Source organism: Diaphorina citri, unplaced genomic scaffold (genome assembly GCF_000475195.1).
Source record: "Diaphorina citri unplaced genomic scaffold, Diaci psyllid genome assembly version 1.1 scaffold576, whole genome shotgun sequence".
In the NCBI taxonomy this organism is placed as follows: Eukaryota; Metazoa; Arthropoda; class Insecta; order Hemiptera; family Psyllidae; genus Diaphorina; species Diaphorina citri.
Genome location: NW_007378010.1, coordinates 78,796 through 105,583, shown reverse-complemented (window position 1 = coordinate 105,583; position 26,788 = coordinate 78,796). Strand labels below are relative to the sequence as shown.

The following is a 26,788-nucleotide window of genomic DNA, read 5'->3' as shown; positions in this document are numbered from 1 at the left end:
TTCCAATAGTTGTTTTATCATCTCTTGGGGTATCTGACAAAGGTATGTCATCAAATCTGGACTGAACTTCTGAAGCGATGGTTGTCGATTCAAAAAGTCCAGAAGGTTCAGTTGTAGTGTCTAAGTTGGTTATTTTTTCCAGTTTAACAAGCGAAGGAGTGATTCCAGAATCAGTTGACAATGTTGACAGTAAAGTTGTCGCTTCTGATTCACCTTGAATTTGAACTGTATTCGTTAATTCTGTCACAGGAGTTGTCTGGGCTTCCATTGAGGATGTTTGCATTGTTATAGCTTCAGATAAAGCTTGTCCTGTGGTTGTTAGATCCTGTGTTGTGGACCTTTCCGTAGTCAGAATCTTCGACGAAGTGACAACAGTTGTTACAGGCTCTTCTAGAGAAATCTGTGAGGTTAGAGTTTCACTAATGCTTGTTAGAGGGGTTGTTTGAGCATCAGGAGTTTCAAAAGTTGTTTGGTCCACAGGTTCTTTCGTCACAGTGGTCATATCATTTGGCTCAGTTCTGCCCTCAAACGAAGGCGTTTGTAACGTTGTGATAGGACTCTGGGTTGTTCTTTCAGTGGTAGTTTGCACTGTTTTATCAACCTCTTTAGTGGTTTGAGCATCAGTGATTGTTGTTTGACTACTTTGAAGATCAATAGATTGCGTTGTTATTTTTCCAGCCTCGGTTGTAGTGATTTGATCTTCAGTCCAAGGAGGGACAGTCGTTGGTCTTTCACTAGTTTGACCAATGTCCACCCCACTTTGGATGGTAGTTCTTGAATCTGAGATTGTAGTGGTCTGTGTGGTTTCAGAAAATACCGTCGGCTTTTCTGTGCCTAATGTTTGACCTATCAACGAATCTGAAAGGTTTTTCATTTTACTAGCATAATCTGATCCAGGATAGTCGCTTGTGTAAATTTCATATGAGTTGTCTGTGGTAGTTTGTTTCTCGTATTCTTCCGTTGAGGTTTCCTCTCTATTGGGTATTGTCTTCTGTGTTGGTGCTACTTCTAACCCGGGTTTAGTTATATCAGGTACCGTAGTTTCTAGGCTTACTGTAGTGGGATAGGTTGTAACTTCCATGTCAACTGAAACATTTTTATCTCCTGTGGTAGTCTCTATTGGCTTTACAGTTGGTAGAGCCTTTACTTCAGGTGATATTTCTTTATACACTGTAGTTTGAGCAGTTTCTGTTGTTGAAATCGTTGTAAATTCAGTTGTGTCTTTCCAATATTCAGGTGTTGTAGTCCTTTCTTTTTCCATTTCGATTGGTTTTACAGTTGGTACAGATTTCATTTCCGGTAAAAGTTCTTCAGAGACAATTGTACTAACAGATTCTGTCATTGGAATTTCTGTTGTAGTTTCGATAATATCTTCCCAATATTCTGGTGGTGTTGTTATTTCCTCCTTGATTTTAACCGGTTTTAGAGTTGGTAAAGATTTCAGTTCAGGTAAAAGTTCTTCGGAGACTGTGGTTTGAATAGATTCGGTTGTTGACAATTGTGTTGTAGATTCAGTAATATCTTCCCAATATTCTGATGGTGTTGTTATTTCTTCCTTGATTTTAATTGGTTTTACAGCAGGTAGAGATTTCAGTTCTGGTAAAAGTTCTTCAGAGACTATTGTTGTGCTAATAGGTTCTTTCGTTGGAACTTGTGTTGTAGTTTCAGTGATATCTTCCCAATATTCTGGTGGTGTTGTTATTTCTTCCTTGACCTTGATTGGTTTTACAGTTGGTAGAGATTTAATTTCAGGTAAAAGTTCTTCAGAGACTGTTGTGCTAATAGGTTCTTTCGTTGGAACTTGTGTTGTAGTTTCAGTGATATATTCCCAATATTCTGGTGGTGTTGTTATTTCTTCCTTGATCTTGATTGGTTTTACAGTTGGTAGAAATTTTATTTCAGGTAAAATTTCTTCAGAGACTGTGGTTTGAACAGGTTCTGTCGTAAATTGTGTTGTACTTTCGGTAATATCTTCCCAATATTCTGGTGTTATTGTTACTTCTTCCTTGGCTTTGATTGGTTTTACAGTTGGTAGATATTTCATTTCAGGTAAAAGTTCTTCAGAGACTGTGGTTTGAATAGGTTCTGTCGTAAATTGTGTTGTAGTTTCGGTAATATCTTCCCAAAATTCTGGTGGTGTTGTTATTTCTTCCTTGGCTTTGATTGGTTTTACAGTTGGTGAAGATTTCATTTCAGGTAGAATTTCTTCGGATACAGTTGTGCTAATAGGTTCTTTCGTTGGAGCTTGTGTTGTAGTTTCAGTGATATCTTCCCAATATTCTGGTGGTGTTGTTATTTCTTCCTTGACCTTGATTGGTTTTACAGTTGGTAGAGATTTCATTTCAGGTAAAATTTCTTCAGAGACTGTTGTTTGAACAGGTTCTGTCGTAAATTGTGTTGTAGTTTCAGTGATATCTTCCCAATATTCTGGTGGTGGTGTTGTTATTTCTTCCTTGATCTTGATTGGTTTTACAGTTAGTAGAGATTTAATTTCAGGTAAAAGTTCTTCAGAGACTGTTGTTTGAACAGGTTCTGTCGTAAATTGTGTTGTGGTTTCGGTAATATCTACCCAATATTCTCGTGTTGTTGTTACTTCTTCCTTGGCTTTGATTGGTTTTACAGATGGTAAAGCTTTCATTTCAGGTAAAAGTTCTTCGGATATAGTTGTGCTAATAGGTTCTGTAGTTGGAGCTTGTGTTGTAGTTTCAGAGATATCTTCCCAATATTCCGGTGGTGTAGTTAATTCTACCTTGATTTTAACCGGTTTTACAGTTGGTAGATATTTCAGTTCAGGTAAAAGTTCTTCAGAGACTGTTGTTTGAATAGGTTCTGTTGGCAATTGTGTTGTAGATTCGTTTATATCTTCCCAATATTCTGGTGTAGTTGTTCCTTCTTGTTGAACTTTTACCGGTTTTACAGTTGGTAGATATTTCAGTTCAGGTAAAAGTTCTTCAGAGACTGTTGTTTGAATAGGTTCTGTTGGCAATTGTGTTGTAGATTCGTTTATATCTTCCCAATATTCTGGTGTAGTTGTTCCTTCTTGTTGAACTTTGTGACTTGTGTTGTAGATTCAGTCATATCTTCCCAATATTCAGGTGGTGTAGTTTTTTCTTCCTTGATTTTGATTGGTTTTACAGTTGGTACAGATTTCATTCCGGGTAGAATTTCTTCAGATACTGTTGTGCTAATAGGTTCTGTTGTTGGAACTTGTGTTGTAGTTTCGGTAATATCTTCCCAATATTCAGGTGGTGTAGTTCCTTCTTGTTTAACTTTTACCGGTTTTACAGTTGGTAGAGACTTTAGTTCTGGTGGAATTTCTTCAGAGACTGTTGTTTGAATAAATTCTGTTGTTGTGACTTGCGTTGTAGTTTCTACTGTTGTCATTTGTGTTGTAGTTTGAGTCGCGTTTTCAGGTGCTTCCATCAAAGAATCAAGAGTGGTTGACAATATCGTGGTAGTTTCTATCTCTGAATCATCTCTACGTGATGCTATGTCAGGAAAGATCTGGAAGTACTTTTGCGAAGCAGTTGGTAGTTCTGTGGTGGTTTTATCGTCTAAAAAATTCTGGACTGTGAACGTAAACAGATCACCATTACCACCAGTAGTTTCATCAATTTTTGTACTGGATTTATTAGTTTCATATTCCTTTTGAGTCGTTGTATCGTCAAAAGATTCCGTTGTCTCCATCGCGTCATTGAATGATTTCGTCGTGATATAAGCAACAGTAGTGTCTTCACTAGCAATATTCAGAGTTTGTCCATTTATGTCCATGGTCGTACTAATAGGAGAAATTGTACTAAAAGTACCGATCTCTGGTAAAGTAGTCCCATATGTGGAAGAAGGAAATGTCGTTTCCCAAGAGAAAGGTTGAAAAGTGGTCGTCTTCGGGAACGCTATATCCGAGCAGGACACATTTTCACACATTTGTTCGTAAATTTGTGTTGTAAACTGGGATATACTGATGATGTCCTTATACTGAGTGGTCGCATCAGGATGTTCTGTGGTTGGCAACAATCTTTCCGTAGTTGTGCCGAGAATTTCCGTGGATGCTGTACTCTCTTTGTCCCCAATCGTTGAAAGAACGTCTTCACTTGTGCTAGGAGTCGTACTGGTTTCTTTGTCAACATATTTCGTCGTCAAAGTCTCTTCTTGTGACAATGTCTCAGTTACCGACTCGAGATATAGACTTGGTCCACTTGTAACAAACGGTGTTGTCTCCATAAAATCCCCTCTGACTTTCCCGGTAGCAGTTGTTGAATCAATATCAATAACGTCACCCGGCATTGTGCTTTGTCTCTCAACAATCATAGGGGTTGTTGAACCAGATAGAAATTCATCAAATTCTTTTGAAACATTATCTCCAGTGTCTCCCAGTGTTTTGTCTGACAAAGCAAATGTACTCGTTGGAATATCGTCTGAAGATTTTGTAGAAGTTTCGGGTAGAGCTTCAATCAGAATGGTAGAAGGTCTTTCAGTTTCACTAGCTTTGGTCGTTTCAATGTCTAATTGCTCATTACTTTTGGTAATTTCCAAAGGCAAGCTTACTGAGGTAGGAGTTTCCGTTGTACCTAATGATTCTTCGGCTAAATTAGCAGAAGGTATTGTAATCTTTGCGGAAGGCTCATCAGTTGAGAAAATTTCAAGAAAGCTCTCAGTGGTTGTTATTGATGGCGTTTTGTTTTCTTCCACAGAGCTTTGTGTGGTTTCTAAAGTGGTCACCTTGGGTTGTGATGCTATTGTAGTTGTTTCCTTGATTGTAGTATAAGAATCTGATTGCACAACCTTACTTGGAGTAGTAGTTTTCTCATAGGCCAATGTAGTTGTTGATTCTGGAGTTGTCTTTGAAATATCCAAGAGGGTGTCTGTTTCGGTGATTTCTTCAATGGGTGTTTGAGTAGTCTGATCATAACTTCCAGTAGAAAAGGTTATACTTGTTTCTGCAATATATTCTGAAGACAATGTTGTGGTTTCTAGCTGTTTCTCAGTTGTTTCAGTAGCAGGGATTGTGCTTACAGAAACTCTTTCAGTGGTTTGTTTAAAAGTGCCATCCGTAGATATAGTTGTTCCTTCAACTCCAGCCTGTGTGCTTGACTCTGGAGTTGTCAAAGTTGTTGATACAATTCCTAAATTTATATTTTGTTCTACAGTTGTGGTTTCAGTGACTGCTGATTCAGAAGTTGATGTTGTTGACATTGTTTCCGTTTCATCTTCGGATACTGTTGCAATTCTTTCAGTAGTTTCAACAGATTTCTCAGTATCTAATGTTGTTGAAAGTATCTCAGTTTTGTATTGAGATTCTGGAATTTCTTCAGAGACTGTTGTTTGAATAAATTCTGTTGTTGTGACTTGCGTTGTAGTTTCTACTGTTGTCATTTGTGTTGTAGTTTGAGTCGCGTTTTCAGGTGCTTCCATCAAAGAATCAAGAGTGGTTGACAATATCGTGGTAGTTTCTATCTCTGAATCATCTCTACGTGATGCTATGTCAGGAAAGATCTGGAAGTACTTTTGCGAAGCAGTTGGTAGTTCTGTGGTGGTTTTATCGTCTAAAAAATTCTGGACTGTGAACGTAAACAGATCACCATTACCACCAGTAGTTTCATCAATTTTTGTACTGGATTTATTAGTTTCATATTCCTTTTGAGTCGTTGTATCGTCAAAAGATTCCGTTGTCTCCATCGCGTCATTGAATGATTTCGTCGTGATATAAGCAACAGTAGTGTCTTCACTAGCAATATTCAGAGTTTGTCCATTTATGTCCATGGTCGTACTAATAGGAGAAATTGTACTAAAAGTACCGATCTCTGGTAAAGTAGTCCCATATGTGGAAGAAGGAAATGTCGTTTCCCAAGAGAAAGGTTGAAAAGTGGTCGTCTTCGGGAACGCTATATCCGAGCAGGACACATTTTCACACATTTGTTCGTAAATTTGTGTTGTAAACTGGGATATACTGATGATGTCCTTATACTGAGTGGTCGCATCAGGATGTTCTGTGGTTGGCAACAATCTTTCCGTAGTTGTGCCGAGAATTTCCGTGGATGCTGTACTCTCTTTGTCCCCAATCGTTGAAAGAACGTCTTCACTTGTGCTAGGAGTCGTACTGGTTTCTTTGTCAACATATTTCGTCGTCAAAGTCTCTTCTTGTGACAATGTCTCAGTTACCGACTCGAGATATAGACTTGGTCCACTTGTAACAAACGGTGTTGTCTCCATAAAATCCCCTCTGACTTTCCCGGTAGCAGTTGTTGAATCAATATCAATAACGTCACCCGGCATTGTGCTTTGTCTCTCAACAATCATAGGGGTTGTTGAACCAGATAGAAATTCATCAAATTCTTTTGAAACATTATCTCCAGTGTCTCCCAGTGTTTTGTCTGACAAAGCAAATGTACTCGTTGGAATATTGTCTGAAGATTTTGTAGAAGTTTCGGGTAGAGCTTCAATCAGAATGGTAGAAGGTCTTTCAGTTTCACTAGCTTTGGTCGTTTCAATGTCTAATTGCTCATTACTTTTGGTAATTTCCAAAGGCAAGCTTACTGAGGTAGGAGTTTCCGTTGTACCTAATGATTCTTCGGCTAAATTAGCAGAAGGTATTGTAATCTTTGCGGAAGGCTCATCAGTTGAGAAAATTTCAAGAAAGCTCTCAGTGGTTGTTATTGATGGCGTTTTGTTTTCTTCCACAGAGCTTTGTGTGGTTTCTAAAGTGGTCACCTTGGGTTGTGATGCTATTGTAGTTGTTTCCTTGATTGTAGTATAAGAATCTGATTGCACAACCTTACTTGGAGTAGTAGTTTTCTCATAGGCCAATGTAGTTGTTGATTCTGGAGTTGTCTTTGAAATATCCAAGAGGGTGTCTGTTTCGGTGATTTCTTCAATGGGTGTTTGAGTAGTCTGATCATAACTTCCAGTAGAAAAGGTTATACTTGTTTCTGCAATATATTCTGAAGACAATGTTGTGCTTTCTAGCTGTTTCTCAGTTGTTTCAGTAGCAGGTATTGTGCTTACAGAAACTCTTTCAGTGGTTTGTTTAAAAGTGCCATCCGTAGATATAGTTGTTTCTTCAACTCCAGCCTGTGTGCTTGACTCTGGAGTTGTCAAAGTTGTTGATACAATTCCTAAATTTATATTTTGTTCTACAGTTGTGGTTTCAGTGACTGCTGATTCAGAAGTTGATGTTGTTGACATTGTTTCCGTTTCATCTTCGGATACTGTTGCAATTCTTTCAGTAGTTTCAACAGATTTCTCAGTATCTAATGTTGTTGATAGTATCTCAGTTTTGTATTGAGATTCCGTAGTCATTGTTGTAGCAGTTCCATCATCTAATTTAGTACTTTCCTCTGGTATTTTATCAATTCTAGTAGTAGTTTCAACAGATCTACCTATATCTACTGTTGTGGAAAGTATCTCCGTTTTGTATTCAGATTCTGTAGTAATTGTTGTAGTAGTTTTATAATCTCGTTCAGTACTTTCCTCTGGTAATTTATCAATTCTTGTAGTGGTTTCAACAGATTCTGTAGTAATTGTTGTAGTTGTTTTATAATCTTGTTGAGTACTTTCCTCTGATGTTTTAGTATATGAATCAGTATATTCTTCTTTAGCATATGGAAGAGTAGATACTTTTTGCTCTCCTGTACTTATGGTAGTGCTTTCCAAATCAAAAGCGGGTTCGGTTCTTAAGTTACTTAAATCTAGAAATTCAGTCTTCTCATTTGGTTTTTCGGTTGGGCTATCAGTCTCAATGGTTTCGGTAAAGGAATCGATTGCGGTAGTTGTTTCGAGAGAGGTTTCTGTCGTGTATTCCGTTGTATTATCAGTTTTGTCTCCGGTATCTATTGATTTGTCAAGAGTATTCAAGGAAAGAGGTAATAGGATGTGTTCAAGGACAGAGAAATCCGGCAGGAGGAGGAAATACAAGTAGAGATAGGAGAAAGACAAAAGCTTCAAGTTAGTAATATGATTAAACTGTACACAGAGTATTAAAAAAACGATTATTATACAAATCATGAGACTACAATAAATTCAACAAAACCAACAAATTATGAGCAGGAGGAGGAAATACAAGTAGAGATAGGAGAAAGACAAAAGCTTCAAGTTAGTAATATGATTAAACTGTACACAGAGTATTAAAAACCGATTATTATACAAATCATTAGACTACAATAAATTCAACAAAACCAACAAATTATGGACAAGTGCCATTTAAGAAGGTTTTAGGAGATACTTTACTTTCCACCTCTGGAAATATGGCATTTGGTGTTGAAGAATTTATTCAAGGTAAAGAGGTAGAAAGTGCAAACGCATAAGAAATCAGGTGCATTAGTAAGAAAGTAAATACCGTCAATATTAACAAGAACAAAACAAATAGAAGACTACACACAATGTTAAAAGTTGAAAAGTTCAACAAACTTCACAAATTTCTTTTCAATCTCCATGAAAAGTTAGAAAAGCTTCTATTTGTTTTTAGAAGAGAAAAGAGCAAATTATTACCTAATTTCAAAGAATTTTGTTAAACCTGACAAATCTAAACACACGTTTTGTTAAATTTTAATAAATACCTATTTAGACCTAAACTTGGTAGGACATTCAAAGATGACCTCTCAATAAAAGTTAAACCTATCTTGAAGTGCGTATGAAATGAAATGAGCGTGAGATGTTGGTTAACAGACACAGAAACATGCTGAAGAAAAAGATAATGTAAAAAGAACTGTAAAAAGAAGAACATCCAAACACCGAATAAAAGATTCTGAAGCATGCCACCATAAAGTTGAAATTAGTAATGAAATAGATATTGTGGGAGAAGGATTTGAAGGAAATGATAAGGATGTGGAACTTAGAAATAAGATAGGGAACAAAATGGATGAAGTCATCATTCAGTGAAGTAGAAAGTATGACAAAGTATAGGATGTTTATAATGAAATAGTAGACAGTCGTATCAGAAGAGAAATAAAAGACCATGTACTACCAAACAATTTCAAATCTTATCCATGCAACATCGATACACAAAAACAATGCTATCAAAAGCACAGGAAGAACTATGTATCCAGTAAACCCTGAAGTTTTAATCAGGGTTATCTCTCACCTTTGAAAGCATTACAAAATTGTGTATCAATGTGGTAACAAGATAAGATGTAAAAGTCATGAATGGAGTAACAACCCAAATGTCAGTTGTAAGATACCGCAAGGGTAACCAACCTAATCCCCTGGCGCCTCAGATAACGTGAGGAATTTCAAAATGAAATGGACAGACACCTATGGAAGACATTCTCTAAACCCTAATCGACAATGTAGCACTAGGAGCAAATAATTTCATACGAGGGACTTACCTGACCGCAGTTCCAAATGGGTGGACAAGACTCAAAAAGTATCTATGAAAAATCTAATGGTGAAATGGGTCTTACATTTAGGGGTGATAAAATAAACCCAAACGCCAACACGTTTTCACCAAAAGAATGGACACTTTTCATGCAATAACTAAAAATTTAAAACATCAGTAATAAAAACTCATACTCTACTTAAAACTATGATAGGTTTTGTTCTGTTTTTGTACAGTTTTGCACCTGTTCTTAAAACAGGTTTGACTACAGTGAGCTTTTTACTAAAAATACCAAGGGCCAAAATACTCGTTTTTGGTTTAAGCCCTTCTTTATAAATAAAAATGACAATGCACTAAAAACCAACATGGATTTCTCGAAAATTTACTTTCTGCAAACCGACCAGACCAATTCTTCCCCAAAACTACTCTTACACCATTATTACTCTTCGTTTATTAAAATCCCAAATCGCCTGTTTCCGTACAGGTTTAGTTTCCCCATTCACCAAATACATCGCTTGTTCTCATGAAACGGTTCGTACGGTTTACAACATGTTAATGTCCATGCCAACTATTATTCCAGCGGTGGCGCAGTGTTAACGTTTGGTCAACGGTAGCGCAACCACCGAATCGTCAAACTACGCCACTCGATAGAAATCCATGTCCATGCTACTTGTGAGGGGTATGAGTATCTTGTTAATCGTATGGATGGATTTCCATACACCTAGGAACTAACTGACCTAAGTAAGAAACTTAAACTTGTATTGAATATTCACACCTAAACTAGATATTGTCCTATAAAAGTATCTACACATATTCTAATATAGACACGATATAAAACCTGTAGAAAGAATAGGTAATTATTATACAAAATACACAATTATATTACAAAAATATACAAAATCATACGAGTACCAAGAGAAAAACCAAAATTAACTCCGTCAGAAGTAGTGAAATATTAAGTACAAATTCCTTTGAATGTCAAGGATACTTGTCAAACAAAATCATTCCAGCAAGAACACTGTCAATAATGTTAATTTTGATTTTTCTAATATAGACACGATATAAAACCTGTAGAAAGAATAGGTAATTATTATACAAAATACACAATTATATTACAAAAATATACAAAATTATACCAAGAGAAAAACCAAAATTAACTCCGTCAGTCCTTTGAATTTCAAGGATACTTGTCAAACAAAATCATTCCAGCAAGAACACTGTCAATAATGTTAATTTTGATTTTTCCCATGGTACACAAGTTGGGCAGAGATTCCTATTTGAAGAATCAAGAGAAATAGAACAAGGGAAAAGGAGCAAATAAAGCATTCTTGGAAATGTATGCATGGAGGATAACGTGCACTAGGATAACCAATTAAAACAATAGGAATAAGAGAGACATAAAAGATGGACGCAAAGTTCACATTCGAGAGATAATAGATAATACTGTGGATAGAGGCATTCTTCACAATGCAAGGACCAAACCCAGAGAGGGGCACAATATTGGAGAATATTGTCGGACATCACAAAGAGATAGGCAGAACTGCTGGTAGAAAAAACTATAGACAAGGGGATGGATAGAACGAAATTCTTTAGAGGTAGAGACCAAAAGGTACCAAGAAAAAATGGGAGAGTCATAAACAGAGGCAGAGATAAACAAATCAGAGGAAATTGTCAGAAATGGATAACATTCTAAAATGACGTTCTAGAATAATCAATAGAGAAATAAAGAAAATAGTAGAAAAATAGAAGAGAGAGAGAGAGATCATTGCAGGTTGCATTCATCATAAAGATAAGATAGAGATAGATAGGTAACATTCACAATAATGGGAGAAATATGGCCAGAATAGAACTGGCAAAAGTGTCCAAATCGGACAAAAAAAGAAGACAGTAAAAGTAGAAAGATCCTTTGGAAAGAGATGAGAATTTTTAAAAGAAAACACATAAGATAGAGATAGATAGGTAACATTCACAATAATGGGAGAAATATGGCCAGAATAGAACTGGCAAAAGTGTCCAAATCGGACAAAAAAGAAGACAGTAAAAGTAGAAAGATCCTTTGGAAAGAGATGAGAATTTTTAAAATAAAACACACGGTAGTTGGTAGATATTTGAATAGGTAAGTTTTCTACAGTATGTTATGTACAGAGTAGAACACATTGTGGGGTAAGTTATTTGTAAATGTACAGTGTGTCCAAACAATTTACAAGTCTATACAAAAAATAGTTGGTCAAAAGTTACGATTGGTCAGGCAAAATCCACTTTACATGGATGCCAAAAATGTCGACATATTTAAGGATGTGCGACAAATTGCAGGCGAGAAAATACAGATGAGAAGAATATTAATGTTAAATTATTATTTTAAAGAATGTCAAAAAATTGTATTTTTGTTAGTATCTATGATGCAGGATTGTAATTAAGGATAGACAAACATGAAGTTTTTGTTAGGGAAAATTGTGTACAACCCTAATGAACAATTGAAATTTGATTAATTATTGAATTCTCTTTATTTTGAATCTGAAAAAATAATCGCCATTTTTAAAATAACGTTTCGGATTAAATTAATAATTTCAATTGTTCATTAGGGTTGTACACAATTTTCCCTAACAAAAACTTCATGTTTGTCTATCCTTAATTACAATCCTGCATCATAGATACTAACAAAAATACAATTTTTTGACATTCTTTAAAATAATAATTTAACATTAATATTCTTCTCATCTGTATTTTCTCGCCTGCAATTTGTCGCACATCCTTAAATATGTCGACATTTTTGGCATCCATGTAAAGTGGATTTTGCCTGACCAATCGTAACTTTTGACCAACTATTTTTTGTATAGACTTGTAAATTGTTTGGACACACTGTACATTTACAAATAACTTACCCCACAATGTGTTCTACTCTGTACATAACATACTGTAGAAAACTTACCTATTCAAATATCTACCAACTACCGTGTGTTTTATTTTAAAAATTCTCATCTCTTTCCAAAGGATCTTTCTACTTTTACTGTCTTCTTTTTTGTCCGATTTGGACACTTTTGCCAGTTCTATTCTGGCCATATTTCTCCCATTATTGTGAATGTTACCTATCTATCTCTATCTTATCTTTATGATGAATGCAACCTGCAATGATCTCTCTCTCTCTCTTCTATTTTTCTACTATTTTCTTTATTTCTCTATTGATTATTCTAGAACGTCATTTTAGAATGTTATCCATTTCTGACAATTTCCTCTGATTTGTTTATCTCTGCTTCTGTTTATGACTCTCCCATTTTTTCTTGGTACCTTTTGGTCTCTACCTCTAAAGAATTTCGTTCTATCCATCCATCCCCTTGTCTATAGTTTTCTCTACCAGCAGTTATGCCTATCTCTTTGTGATGTCCGACAATATTCTCCAATATTGTGCCCCTCTCTGGGTTTGGTCCTTGCATTGTGAAGAATGCCTCTATCCACAGTATTATCTATTATCTCTCGAATGTGAACTTTGCGTCCATCTTTTATGTCTCTCTTATTCCTATTGTTTTAATTGGTTATCCTAGTGCACGTTATCCTCCATGCATACATTTCCAAGAATGCTTTTTGAATAGGTAAGTTTTCTACAGTATGTTATGTACAGAGTAGAACACATTGTGGGGTAAGTTATTTGTAAATGTACAGTGTGTCCAACTGTCCAAATCCGAGCAGGACACATTTTCACACATTTGTTCGTAAATTTGTGTTGTAAACTGGGATATACTGATGATGTCCTTATACTGAGTGGTCGCATCAGGATGTTCGGGTTTTAAGGTCGTTTTGAAATAGAGTGAGTAGCCCTACTTAAAACAAAGTAACAAGACCACCAAAAATGATCTTTTGGTGAAAATAAAAAAAAAGGGGTGAATATATGGAGGTAAGTAGTAGGTGTAGATATAAAGTGGAGAGACAGAGTAGATGAAGAATGTAGAATTCCCAGAGCATCACCTCAAATTTGTAGAAAGAGGAAAGATAAAGGTCAAGACAGTACAAGAACCGACGGGTTTTAAGGTCGTTTTGAAATAGAGTGAGTAGCCCTACTTAAAACAAAGTAACAAGACCACCAAAAATGATCTTTTGGTGAAAATGAAAAAAAGGGGTGAATATATGGAGGTAGGTGTAGATATAAAGTGGAGAGACAGAGTAGATAAGAATGTAGAATTCCCAGAGCATCACCTCAACTTTGTAGAAAGAGGAAAGATAAAGGTCAAGACAGTACAAGAACCGGAGAAGTCGAAGAACTGAAAGAACCAAGACACAAACCTTTGAAGTTGTAGTGAGAGAAATGCCGAAAGATAATAATGCACGATACAAGAGAACAAGGACAACGAAAAGAGGTTGGGTTGCAATAGGCTAGAAGAAAACTTGAGAGGTACTAGACTACTAGAGGGCTTAGTACTTGAAAGCTACCTTGGTACTAAAGGATGTTACCGAATTTCATTTATAACTGTATAATGTGGTTTTCTTCTAACCCTGTCTCAAGAGGTACTAGACTACTAGAGGGCTTAGTACTTGAAAGCTACCTTGGTACTAAAGGATGTTACCGAATTTCATTTATAACTGTAAAATGTGGTTTTCTTCTAACCCTGCGTTAGATCCTGTGTTGTGGACCTTTCCGTAGTCAGAATCTTCGACGAAGTGACAACAGTTGTTACAGGCTCTTCTAGAGAAATCTGTGTGGTTAGAGTTTCACTAATACTTGTTAGAGGGGTTGTTTGAGCCTCAGGAGTTTCAAAAATTGTTTGGTCCACAGGTTCTTTCGTCACAGTGGTCATATCATTTGGCTCAATTCTGCCCTCAAAGGAAGGCGTTTGTAACGTTGTGATAGGACTCTGGGTTGTTCTTTCAGTGGTAGTTTGCACCGTTTTATCAACCTCTTTAGTGGTTTGAGCATCAGTGATTGTTGTTTGACTACTTTCAAGATCAATAGATTGCGTTGTTATTTTTCCAGCCTCGGTTGTAGTGATTTGATCTTCAGTCCAAGGAGGGACAGTCGTTGGTCTTTCACTAGTTTGACTAATGTCCACCTCACTTTGAATGGTAGTTCTTGAATCTGAGATTGTAGTGGTCTGTGTGGTTTCAGAAAATACCGTCGGCTTTTCTGTGCCTAATGTTTGACCTATCAACGAATCTGAAAAGTTTTTCATTTTAATAGCATAATCTGATCCAGGATAGTCGCTTGTGTAAATTTCATATGAGTTGTCTGTGGTAGTTTGTTTCTCGTATTCTTCCGTTGAGGTTTCCTCTCTATTGGGGATTGTCTTCTGTGTTGGTGCTACTTCTAACCCGGGTTTAGTTATATCAGGTACCGTAGTTTCTAGGCTTACTGTAGTGGGATAGGTTGTAACTTCCATGTCAACTGAAACATTTTTATCTCCTGTGGTAGTCTCTATTGGCTTTACAGTTGGTAGAGCCTTTACTTCAGGTGATATTTCTTTATACACTGTAGTTTGAGCAGTTTCTGTTGTTGAAATCGTTGTAAATTCAGTTGTGTCTTTCCAATATTCAGGTGTTGTAGTCCTTTCTTTTTCCATTTCGATTGGTTTTACAGTTGGTACAGATTTCATTTCCGGTAAAAGTTCTTCAGAGACAATTGTACTAACAGATTCTGTCATTGGAATTTCTGTTGTAGTTTCGATAATATCTTCCCAATATTCTGGTGGTGTTGTTATTTCCTCCTTGATTTCAACCGGTTTTACAGTTGGTAAAGATTTCAGTTCAGGTAAAAGTTCTTCGGAGACTGTGGTTTGAATAGATTCGGTTGTTGACAATTGTGTTGTAGATTCAGTAATATCTTCCCAATATTCTGATGGTGTTGTTATTTCTTCCTTGATTTTAATTGGTTTTACAGCAGGTAGAGATTTCAGTTCTGGTAAAAGTTCTTCAGAGACTGTTGTTGTGCTAATAGGTTCTTTCGTTGGAGCTTGTGTTGTAGTTTCAGTGATATCTTCCCAATATTCTGGTGGTGTTGTTATTTCTTCCTTGACCTTGATTGGTTTTACAGTTGGTAGAGATTTCATTTCAGGTAAAATTTCTTCAGAGACTGTTGTTTGAACAGGTTCTGTCGTAAATTGTGTTGTACTTTCGGTAATATCTTCCCAATATTCTGGTGTTATTGTTACTTCTTCCTTGGCTTTGATTGGTTTTACAGTCGGTAGAGATTTCATTTCAGGTAAAAGTTCTTCAGAGACTGTGGTTTGAATAGGTTCTGTCGTAAATTGTGTTGTAGTTTCGGTAATATCTTCCCAAAATTCTGGTGGTGTTGTTATTTCTTCCTTGGCTTTGATTGGTTTTACAGTTGGTGAAGATTTCATTTCAGGTAGAATTTCTTCGGATACAGTTGTGCTAATAGGTTCTTTCGTTGGAGCTTGTGTTGTAGTTTCGGTAATATCTTCCCAAAATTCTGGTGGTGTTGTTATTTCTTCCTTGGCTTTGATTGGTTTTACAGTTGGTGAAGATTTCATTTCAGGTAGAATTTCTTCGGATACAGTTGTGCTAATAGGTTCTTTCGTTGGAGCTTGTGTTGTAGTTTCGGTAATATCTTCCCAATATTCCGGTGGTGTAGTTAATTCTACCTTGATTTTAACCGGTTTTAGAGTCGGTAGAGATTTCAGTTCAGGTAAAAGTTCTTCAGAGACTGTTGTTTGAATAGGTTCTGTTGGCAATTGTGTTGTAGATTCGGTTATATCTTCCCAATATTCTGGTGTAGTTGTTCCTTCTTGTTGAACTTTTACCGGTTTTACAGTTGGTAGATATTTCAGTTCTGGTAGAAGTTCTTCAGAGACTGTTGTGCTAATAGGTTCTGTTGTCGTGACTTGTGTTGTAGATTCAGTCATATCTTCCCAATATTCAGGTGGTGTAGTTTTTTCTTCCTTGATTTTGATTGGTTTTACAGTTGGTACAGATTTCATTCCGGGTAGAATTTCTTCAGCGATTGTTGTGCTAATAGGTTCTGTCGTTGAAACTTGTGTTGTAGTTTCGGTAATATCTTCCCAATACTCAGGTGGTGTAGTTCTCAATATTCAGGTGGTGTAGTTTTTTCTTCCTTGATTTTGATTGGTTTTACAGTTGGTACAGATTTCATTCCGGGTAGAATTTCTTCAGATACTGTTGTGCTAATAGGTTCTGTTGTTGGAACTTGTGTTGTAGTTTCGGTAATATCTTCCCAATATTCAGGTGGTGTAGTTCCTTCTTGTTTAACTTTTACCGGTTTTACAGTTGGTAGAGACTTTAGTTCTGGTGGAATTTCTTCAGAGACTGTTGTTTGAATAGATTCTGTTGTTGTGACTTGCGTTGTAGTTTCTACTGTTGTCATTTGTGTTGTAGTTTCAGTCGCGTTTTTAGGTGCTTCCAACAAAGAATCAAGAGTGGTTGACAATATCGTGGCAGTTTCTATCTCTGAATCATCTCTACGTGATGCTATGTCAGGAAAGATCTGGAGGTACTTTTGCGAAGTAGTTGGTAGTTCTGTGGTGGTTTTATCGTCTACAAAATTCTGGACTGTGAACGTAAACAGATCAACATTACCACCAGTAGTTTCATCAATTTTTGTACTGGATTTATTAGTTTCATATTCCTTTGGAGTCGTTGTATCGTCAAAAGATTTTATCATGATCACTGAAAGCTTTTATGGACGGCGGAGTTTGAGGGTCCCAACGTTGATCCTTGGTGCACGCCTTCCCGATGATTGCTCCACACAAGAGGCTGACCAATGGTTGTTCACATCTCCATCAGATGAACATTCCAAGTATCCGGATATCCTCCCGAACACCAGCCGAGCAGGCTCCGATGAGGATTTGAGGTTGTCGTTTTCAGAGTCAAAGTATTTGTCAAAGTCAAAAAAAGTCGAGTCCAAAGAATTTTGTCCACGTAAACGTCAATAGAGATAGAAAAGTAGAAGAAAGAGCAATAGACAACGAGAGAAGGCTCCGATGAGGATTTGAGGTTGTCGTTTTCAGAGTCAAAGTATTTGTCAAAGTCAAAAAAAGTCGAGTCCAAAGAATTTTGTCCAGGTAAACGTCAATAGAGATAGAAAAGTAGAAGAAAGAGCAATAGACAACGAGAGAGAAGAGGGGTAACAAACAATCTTTAACACGTGATTAGTATAATTTTGTCGAATAAAAATCATGAATCCTAAATCACAAACGAATTCAGAGGGGATATGGAGCGAGGATTACACAATAAGGAGAAGACTTTGAAACAAACAGTGTTATTTCAAAAGTGACACAAGGAAAATTTGGAGTAGATGTCAAAAATTGGGATTACAAGCTTACACTGATTAGGAATGTATTGGGTGAAATGAAAACAATCTTTAACACGTGATTAGTATAATTTTGTCGAATAAAAATCATGAATCCTAAATCACAAACGAATTCAGAGGGGATATGGAGAGAGGATTACACAATAAGGAGAAGACTTTGAAACAAACAGCGTTATTTCAAAAGTGACACAAGGAAAATTTGGAGTGGATGTCAAAAATTGGGATTACAAGCTTACACTGATTAGGAATGTATTGGGCGAAATGCTATTTTACTATTTTTAGCGAAACAATTCATTTAAATACTGGACATGAAAAAAAGTTTTGCATGGTTCATACAGACAGATGACTGAAGGGCTAATTTGGTCTTAGCAAAGCCTATTGATTACAATTATTGCCTAAAATAAGCATCAGGTAAGTACATATATTTTACTATTTTTAGCGAAACAATTCATTTAAATACTGGACATGAAAAAAAGTTTTGCATGGTTCATACAGACAGATGACTGAAGGACTACTTTGGTCTTAGCAAAGCCTATTGATTACAATTATTGCCTAAAATAAGCATCAGAAAATAAGCATCAGGTAAGTACATAAAAAAATAGCTGCCGAAAATAAGCATACGTAAAAACAGCTATTCGTCACGTTACTATACGTTTATCAATGGATGTCCCATTTATTACGTTAATTCGGGCTAAAAACAATCCGCGATAGCAATTGATCAAAAATCGTCTGGTTGTTACATCATCACAAATTCCAATGTATTCACTTCTGTCCATCATACACGGGTACATCATATTGGTTTTCCTCAGATATACCAATGCAAGAAGAGTTACCTTAATTTGTTTTCAGATCTATTTGTGAGTTGTATGTTGTATAATCTAAGTCTAAGAGGATTAGATCAGAGAACAAATACCTACGCAGAATCAGCTTCCCATTTTGGTCTTCGTAATTTAAATAAAGAATTGTACAGTTAGCTGTGTTAATTCATCGTCTAAAACAGTTATCGCCTCGGTACGTGATTCACGGAATTCCATGTCAATTACAGGAAAATGTAAAATACCTACGCAGAATCAGCTTCCCATTTTGGTCTTCGTAATTTAAATAAAGAATTGTACAGTTAGCTGTGTTAATTCATCGTCTAAAGCAGTTATCGCCTCGGTACGTGATTCACGGGATTCCATGTCAATTACAGGAAAATGTAAATGTATGTATGTTTGAAGAAGCTGTTTCAACTTCCAATGAAGAATATGTTACGTAAGTATTTGATCTGGGCTTAATAAGTAATTATTTCAAATTTCATGTGTACCAATGTCGGATTTTTCTATGAATTGTTTCGCTAAAAGTGGGTATACCCTTCGTGAACAAATTGGCCCAAATTTCGACTTTTCAACTCTCCATTTCTGAAACATTATTTTGTTCTCTATGTTGAAGCATATATTTTTTCCTCCATTTCTAGAGCACTATTTTGTCTCCAATAAGAAGCTGTTTCAACTTCCAATGAAGAATATGTTACGTAAGTATTTGATCTGGGCTTAATAAGTAATTATTTCAAATTTCATGTGTATGTCGGATTTTTCTATGAATTGTTTCGCCAAAAGTGGGTATACCCTTCGTGAACAAATTGGCCCAAATTTCGACTTTTCAACTCTCCATTTCTGAAACATTATTTTGTTCTCTATGTTGAAGCATATATTTTTTCCTCCCTTTTTAGAGCACTATTTTGTCTCCGGGGAAACATCAATTTGAAACAAAAACAGACATTTCGAATTTTTAGACTGCTTAGTTTGTAACTAGCAAGGGTCCCATGAAATACACCAGGCAGGTAAGTAAGTCAAAATTTGGGAAAATTCGGATATTTTAACTCTTGTGAAAAAAATGTGAAATGTTAACTCTTTTTATAGTAGTCAGTCCCATGAAATACACCAGGCAGGTAAGTAAGTCAAAATTTGGGAAAATTCGGATATTTTAACTCTTGTGAAAAAAATGTGAAATGTTGACTCTTTTTATAGTAGTCAAACGGGGGATTGAGGCGAAAGCCGGCAGGTACCCCCTTTCAATCGTCCACCAGGGGTGGATGGAGGGACTACTTAAAAAGTAGTCAAAAGTCGAAATTTGGCCAACTTCATTCACACCAAGGACACAATAGCTACAAGAACCTGAAACTTGAAATGCATCAGTGTCGTAGGGTAAATTTGGGGTAAGGTTGTGCATGACTTACCTTTGGCACAGGCTCCTGTGCTGGGGTCGCAGGAAATTCCGGGAGGACAATGTTCACAGCCTGGCACTGGTAATGGCGTTACATCTACGGAAGAGAAGTGGAAAAGAGATTTAATTAATTAAAATTTGGTCAAGAGGAAATGAAATTTGATGTGAAGTGGATCTTGGCCGGGGAAAAATAAACAACATCGGGGGAGATTTTTGAAAGAGAACGGAAACTTATGTATCTACCTAGGTAAATACTGTAGTAACATTCAAACGCAAAACAATATTTAATAATATATCTAATGATTAATTATTATTGAAAAAGAATCCTGAATCTTGAAAGAGACACCAAGAGAAGAGAACGGAAACTTATGTATCTACCTAGGTAAATACTGTAGTAACATTCAAACGCAAAACAATATTTAATAATATATCTAATGATTTATTATTATTGAAAAAGAATCCTGAATCTTGAAAGAGACACCAAGAGTACCTACCGAGACAAAACCAATAAGCAATATTTTCTACCCAAAAACCACAAGAACCATTCTCGTCGAATGCAATGTTTAATTGTTTACCAACCACAGCAAGGTCGTTCATATTTCTCTGAAAAACAATTAGCCAAATCAGTTACTCAACAGATCCAGTGATCACTTTTCCTGACATTAAACATCATGATTGTCAATATTATAATGATATTGAGATTATTATCTTTATAAATATCGTCGTGAATTTGTGTTAAAGCAGAGCCTTTACACAACTTTTGTAGATATCACAGCACTACTAAGTGCTTCCTTTGCAATCAATCTTTCTTGGTCTTTCTTCCTATCTTTATGAATATTGTGCCCGACAGGGTATTTTTAAATATCCAAGAGTATAATATGTGTGGAAAATATGTCTCTACCTTTGGATTTGAGATCTGGCCCATGTCTCAAGAAAAACTTTACAATTTGGAAAAGTTATGGCGTAATATTACATCATGAAAACCCTTGGAAAACCTTGCATACCTAACTACATATTATTTGGTTGTTGTGACGTCAACATTTTGCGAAATGTGACTAGCAAAGTTGTCAGATTTTTTTCAGGATAAATAGCAGAGGGCTGCTATTGCTAAGTATGGCACATCCATAGCTGCCCTGATCTGGGCCGTAAATCCTGAGTGCACCCCGAAACAGCCCCCAGCACGTGGATGGTATGAAGCCGAGTTAATTTATGAATAAGTACATATGTACTAGTGTACCTATTTACATATGACGAAGGCACTTTTACATTTTGATTTTTCCCATGGTACACAAGTTGGGCAGAGATTCCTATTTGAAGAATCAAGAGAAATAGAACAAGGGAAAAGGAGCAAATAGAGCATTCTTGGAAATGTATGCATGGAGGATAACGTGCACTAGGATAAACAATTAAAACAATAGGAATAAGAAAGACATAAAAGATGGACGCAAAGTTCACATTCGAGGGATAATAGATAATACTGTGGATAAAGGCATTCTTCACAATGCGAGGACCAAACCCAGAGAGGCGCACAATATTGGAGAATATTGTCGGACATCACAAAGAGATAGGCAGAACTGCTGGTAGAAAAAACTATAGACAAGGGGATGGATAGAACGAAATTCTTTAGAGGTAGAGACCAAAAGGTACCAAGAAAAAATGGGAGAGTCATAAACAGAGGCAGAGATAAACAAATCAGAGGAAATTGTCAGAAATGGATAACATTCTAAAATGACGTTCTAGAATAATCAATAGAGAAATAAAGAAAATAGTAGAAAAATAGAAGAGAGAGAGAGAGAGATCATTGCAGGTTGCATTCATCATAAAGATAAGATAGAGATCTTTCTTCCTATCTTTATGAATATTGTGCCCGACAGGGTATTTTTAAATATCCAAGAGTATAATATGTGTGGAAAATATGTCTCTACATTTGGATTTGAGATCTGGCCCATGTCTCATGAAAAACTTTACAAATTTGAAAAGTTATGGCGTAATATTACATCATGAAATCCTTGGAAAACCTTGCATAGCTAACTTCATATTATTTGGTTGTTGTAACGTCAACATTTGGGAAATGTGACTAGCAAATTTGTCAGATTTTTTTTTCAGGATAAATAGCAGAGGGCTGCTATTGCTAAGTATGACACATCCATAGCAGCCCTGATCTGGGCCGTAAATCCTGAGTGCACCCCGAAACAGCCCCCAGCACGTGGATGGTATGAAGCCGAGTTAATTTATGAATAAGTACATATGTACTAGTGTACCTATTTACATAATTATGACGAAGGCACTTTTAGTGTACATAGCATATTAAATTGAGCCATTAAATGTAAATGATAATAGTGTACCTATAACATAACATATGGACTTAACTGACATAACTCATATGAGGCATTAGGTACATAATCATATGTGTACCTGGTACCTCATACTCATAATACATGTAGGTAAGATAGTGATAGATAGAATCTCATCGATTAGTCATCTGGCAAATCTCAGGACACCCACTGTTTATAGTCATAACCTCCGACTATCTGCTGACTATCTTCTGAGGTCAACTTTGCCAAGCGCCCTCCCCACACGGATCGAGTTGGATCGAGTTGTACAAATTTGGGCATTCCAAGTTGGTTCGAGTGGGTGCGTTTTAAAGTCGACCACGTCAGTGTGGTTATGAAACTCGTGTGGGATTGCGAAATATGTGAAGACAACAGATTATGCTTGAATGTATGGTTGATTTTTACTTTTTTTTCTTCTTGGACAGATGATTTTATTTGTATTTGGTCTATTGAAACTAGAGGTTATTCAAGGTCATAGAGTAATACTGTAAAATATTTGCAAAGATATTGTGTGGAACAAAAAATTTGGGGGCGCAAATTGATTTAATTTTAAAAAATAAATTTCATTTAGCATATAGGTAATTTTAATTTAAAAGTGCATCTCTTGTCAGGGTAAAACTATCTTTACCTGATGCTTTCGACGGCAGTATTAGGTATTATACTTTCTATCTCTAACTACAGGGAGATAAAACTAAAATAATTATCGAGGAATAATTATTTAATTAAGAATCTTCATTAATTAAAATTAAAAATTTAAAAGACAATTGAGATTCGACATACAACTGGTGGTAATATTTGGTGAGCTTTCGAGAATACTCAGATTCTCATCATCAGACCAAAATCGCGAGAGAGATGTTTACTCTACGAGCGCTGGAGTTGAAGTGGGGAGATACTTCCCCAAACTTGACAAAAGAGGGTGCTTATCTTAATCAAGTATACTTACCTACATTTCATTTGCTATTAAAAGTAGCTTTGGTTGCCAAATAATTTGGTGAGAATCGAACCCAGGACCCAGGTATTTCTGGATGGCCTAGCGCACTTTACCACTGGACCAACCACCAGGATTTCCCTACTTCCTAACCATTCCAGTGAAAGGAAGTTGATTTTTCCTTCTAGATAGTTTGTTTGGCTAATTGCACCTTATTACTGATGACGTAACACAAGTAGGTGGTATCAAACTCATCATTAATCCATATTTTGTCACCACGGGGTTTACTGATTTGGTTCAGCTTACAGAACAGCGGGATTAGTGCCATTCGATTGGTACCATTTATGTATACCTATATAGTTTGATTGAAACTCATACAGTCAAACCTGGATAACTAATAACGCAAGAGAGGTACTCATTATATTTGTAGTTTTTTAAAGGTTTGATAGAGGGAACTGTAACTGCTGGAGCCTTATCCTTCCAAAAGCGAAGAGACAGGATAGGAGAAAGCCAGCCGTTCCGAGAACAAACCTGATCTGTTTAGGATAAAGTTCGCCCCGGGCGGGCAGACCTAGGTCTGTCAGACAGTCAGAGCGTGTGTGGCAGCTTAAGCTGTGTCCACATCGACGCCGTCGAGCGACGTCGACTGAGACCGTACACTGCCTCGACAACATAGATTCACCTGGTCGATTGACCATCGAACGAATTGATCTGGTTGATCAATTGACGGCGTCGACTATGTGTGGACACAGCTTTGAAGTTCTCTCTGTCAAACTTCTCCAGTTCATGTTTGACTGTAGCTCTATAGTTTGGTTGAGATAATACTAATGCCAATAATAGTTATAGATTAGTTTATTAGCAATAGTTTTAGCTATTAGTTCTAATACTTCTAATCCTAACTAACTATAGTTTAGTTATTAGTTCTAATACTAACTATAGTTGTTATTAGTTTTAGATTTATCTGGTGTGCATTGTGTATGTTTAGGAGTGTTACGCCTGACTGGACAGATCCGCGTAATATCTGCCACTGATATCATCATATGGCTCAATCATCTAGAAATCTAACCTATACCTGTAATTAGTTTACCTAGATTATCTTGCCTAGATCTTCTATCATGTTTTTCTGGAGCTTATGAGTCATATAAGTCATATTCTTCTAGCTTTTGAGTAGTTCCTGGTCACAATAACTGAGTTACTGAGATTAGGGCAGCCACTCATTACCAAGTACACCTGATCAGATCCGCCTATCAGGTCTGATAGCGAGTGGTTGACCTTATATTCACCTATAACTGAGTTATGTACTGGATCTGTTGAGTCCGAGACTACGGAAGTAAAGGGACTTTTCAGAGTAATTTTGTTTGTTTCTGTTCTATTTACAGTATTTACCTATACTTAGAATTTATAATGCCTGATTTCACAATCACAGTAATATGTTTAATCTGACTTATCTGACCAAAGACTTACTACTTAGTTCCGAATAGATAATGTTGATTTGATCAGAGACATTTATGTAGTTAAGGTAAGACAAATATTTACAAAAAAGGACTTGGGATTTACTAGGTACTTGGTTACAAATAGATTAGTTACAAATAGATAATGCTGAGGACTTACATTGAGGATTGCAATTGCAGCCGTCACAAATCTGATTGAACCCGCAATCACTATTCTTCTGGCATTCACAAACTGAAAATGGAGGAAAACAAATGCACATTTATTAATTACATAAGGCCAGCTACTCACTATTACGTAGACCTGACAAATACACCTGATCAGGTCCGCCTGTCAGGACTACCTGGTATCTGATGAACACACACACACTATATAAGGTAGACCTGAGAGGTACGGCTGAAAAGGTCCGCTTAATAGACACAGAACCAAAAATATGTCCCTGTTCGCAGACATTATGACGGCTTTTATTAGGGTTTTTCTAACCCTGTATTGCAAATAAACTCAAGAAAGTGCTTTCGTTTCGCACGAAATGCACTCAAGAAAACAGATACTCAAGAAGGGAAGACAAAATGTGCCCAAAGAGAAATGCAACGAGATCACAAAAAAGAAAAGAAGAGTCAAGAGCGTTCCGAAGGTTTTGTTCACATCCAAGTTCCAAAGACAGGTAGAGTGGACTGTGGAGAACCGATCCAAGAGATGCAAATAGATTGTAGAGAGTAGAATTTTGTACACATTCCTTGCAGCAAGAGTCCAGGTCTTAAATAGAGAGGGAGGCCCGTCAGTCAGTCTGTCCCCATAGAAGGACTTATCCAAACCTGGTCGACCTATATATCAAATTAAAGGTCTTTTTACCGAGATCACGAAAATGGTGGTGCAAATTTTGTCCAGAAAACCAAGGGTTTTGTTCACATCCAAGTTCCAAAGACAGGTAGAGTGGACTGTGGAGAACCGATCCAAGAGATGCAAATAGATTGTAGAGAGTAGATTTTTGTACACATTCCTTGCAGCAAGAGTCCAGGTCTTAAATATAGAGGGAGGCAATTTACCGTTTCGGAACTCAACAACGGTGGACGGCTGGTTGGAACTTCCCAAGGCTGGATATGAACAGGTATCATGATCACTGAAAGCTTTTATGGACGGCGGAGTTTGAGGGTCCCAACGTTGATCCTTGGTGCACGCCTTCCCGATGATTGCTCCTCACAGCTCTAGTCTTGATTTTAAATCATTACATAAAAGTAAATTCAAAAAATCAAATCAAGAATAATAATAAACTGAATATTAAACAAATTATTAGGTAGGTACATAGGTACTGATTTTCTCTAATCACTACGGGCTAAAAAATTCCCGGAGGGACGGACCCTGCTTGTTTTTACAATGGTACAGCTGCCTTTGTTAAGGTTATGTTCGAGCATTGGAAGCATCTATGAAGCGAGATCTATTCACTCATTCATACACTCACGGCACTCACTCAATAACTCCCTGATCGCTCTATCTCGAGAACGCAAACACCTAGGAGGCTGAAATTTGGTAGGAATATTCCCAATATGTTCTAGATGTGCGATAAGAGAGGATTTACCCGAAATGTAAACCGATCTTGAGTTATTATCAATTTTCTGTAGCTCAGCAAGAATCAAGAATCTTTACTATAGGCGAGACTCCGAAAATGTGGAGCACCCCCCCCCCGGTCCATCACTAGATCGGAAGAGCAGTTCAGCGGGCAGGCCCTCTTCCGATCTCACCCCTCTCGACAAAATCCTGGATATAGTAAACCCATATAACTATACTTTTAAAAAAATCCCCTTGTGCACATTACAAATATACAAAGAAGTGGAGCTGAGCTACTCACTTTGCAGACACACAGGTTGGTCTATCCACATATGGCACTCCTGGTTGTGGCACGGATTGGCGACCTGGCACGGGTTCTGACATTGGGATGAAATACACGCCTGGTCTCCGGGACACTCGTAATGGTCCGTACATCCGATAGCTAGACGGAGGAGGAAGGAAAGTTGAAATGAGTACACGGGAACTTTTGGAGGAGGTCGAATAGATGGATTTTCCTATCTAAATACTCGAAAAAAGGCTGGCTTTCTCGAAAAAAATAATATTTACCCTATTTATCTTTTCTTAAAATAATAATAATAAAAATGGCTGCCATTGTCTTTTAAATTTTTAATTTTAATTAATGAAGATTCTTAATTAAATAATTATTCCTCGATAATTATTTTAGTTTTATTTTATTATAATAGTTCTATCTGTTTCTTCTTTCAAGGTCAACAACAAAGGTAATG

At 36.7% G+C, this 26,788-nt stretch overlaps 1 protein-coding gene across 1 annotated transcript; it reads right to left on the bottom strand.

Moving 5' to 3' along the window:
• Positions 1 to 3,003: 3,003 nt before the first annotated feature.
• Positions 3,004 to 26,374, bottom strand: LOC103510235 (cell wall protein DAN4-like). Its single transcript, XM_008474882.2, has 4 exons — positions 26,344 to 26,374; positions 24,660 to 24,731; positions 19,801 to 19,884; positions 3,004 to 7,826 (listed from the first exon to the last, which is right to left on the bottom strand). The coding sequence occupies exons 1-4, from the start codon at positions 26,372 to 26,374 to the stop codon at positions 3,004 to 3,006; spliced, it is 5,010 nt and encodes a 1,669-aa protein (XP_008473104.2).
• Between the last annotated feature and the right edge of the window lie 414 nt (positions 26,375 to 26,788).

Excerpts from the sequence above, each read along its gene's own strand:
- LOC103510235 (XM_008474882.2), bottom strand. The coding sequence starts at position 26,374 with ATGTGGATAGACCAACCTGTGTGTCTGCAAA. Across the intron at positions 24,732-26,343 it reads CCAACCTGTGTGTCTGCAAA|TTTGTGAATGCCAGAAGAAT; the intron begins GTGAGTAGCTCA and ends CTCCATTTTCAG. Across the intron at positions 7,827-19,800 it reads CACAGGAGCCTGTGCCAAAG|ATACCGGAGACAAAACTGAT; the intron begins GTAAGTCATGCA and ends ACAAATCAATAG.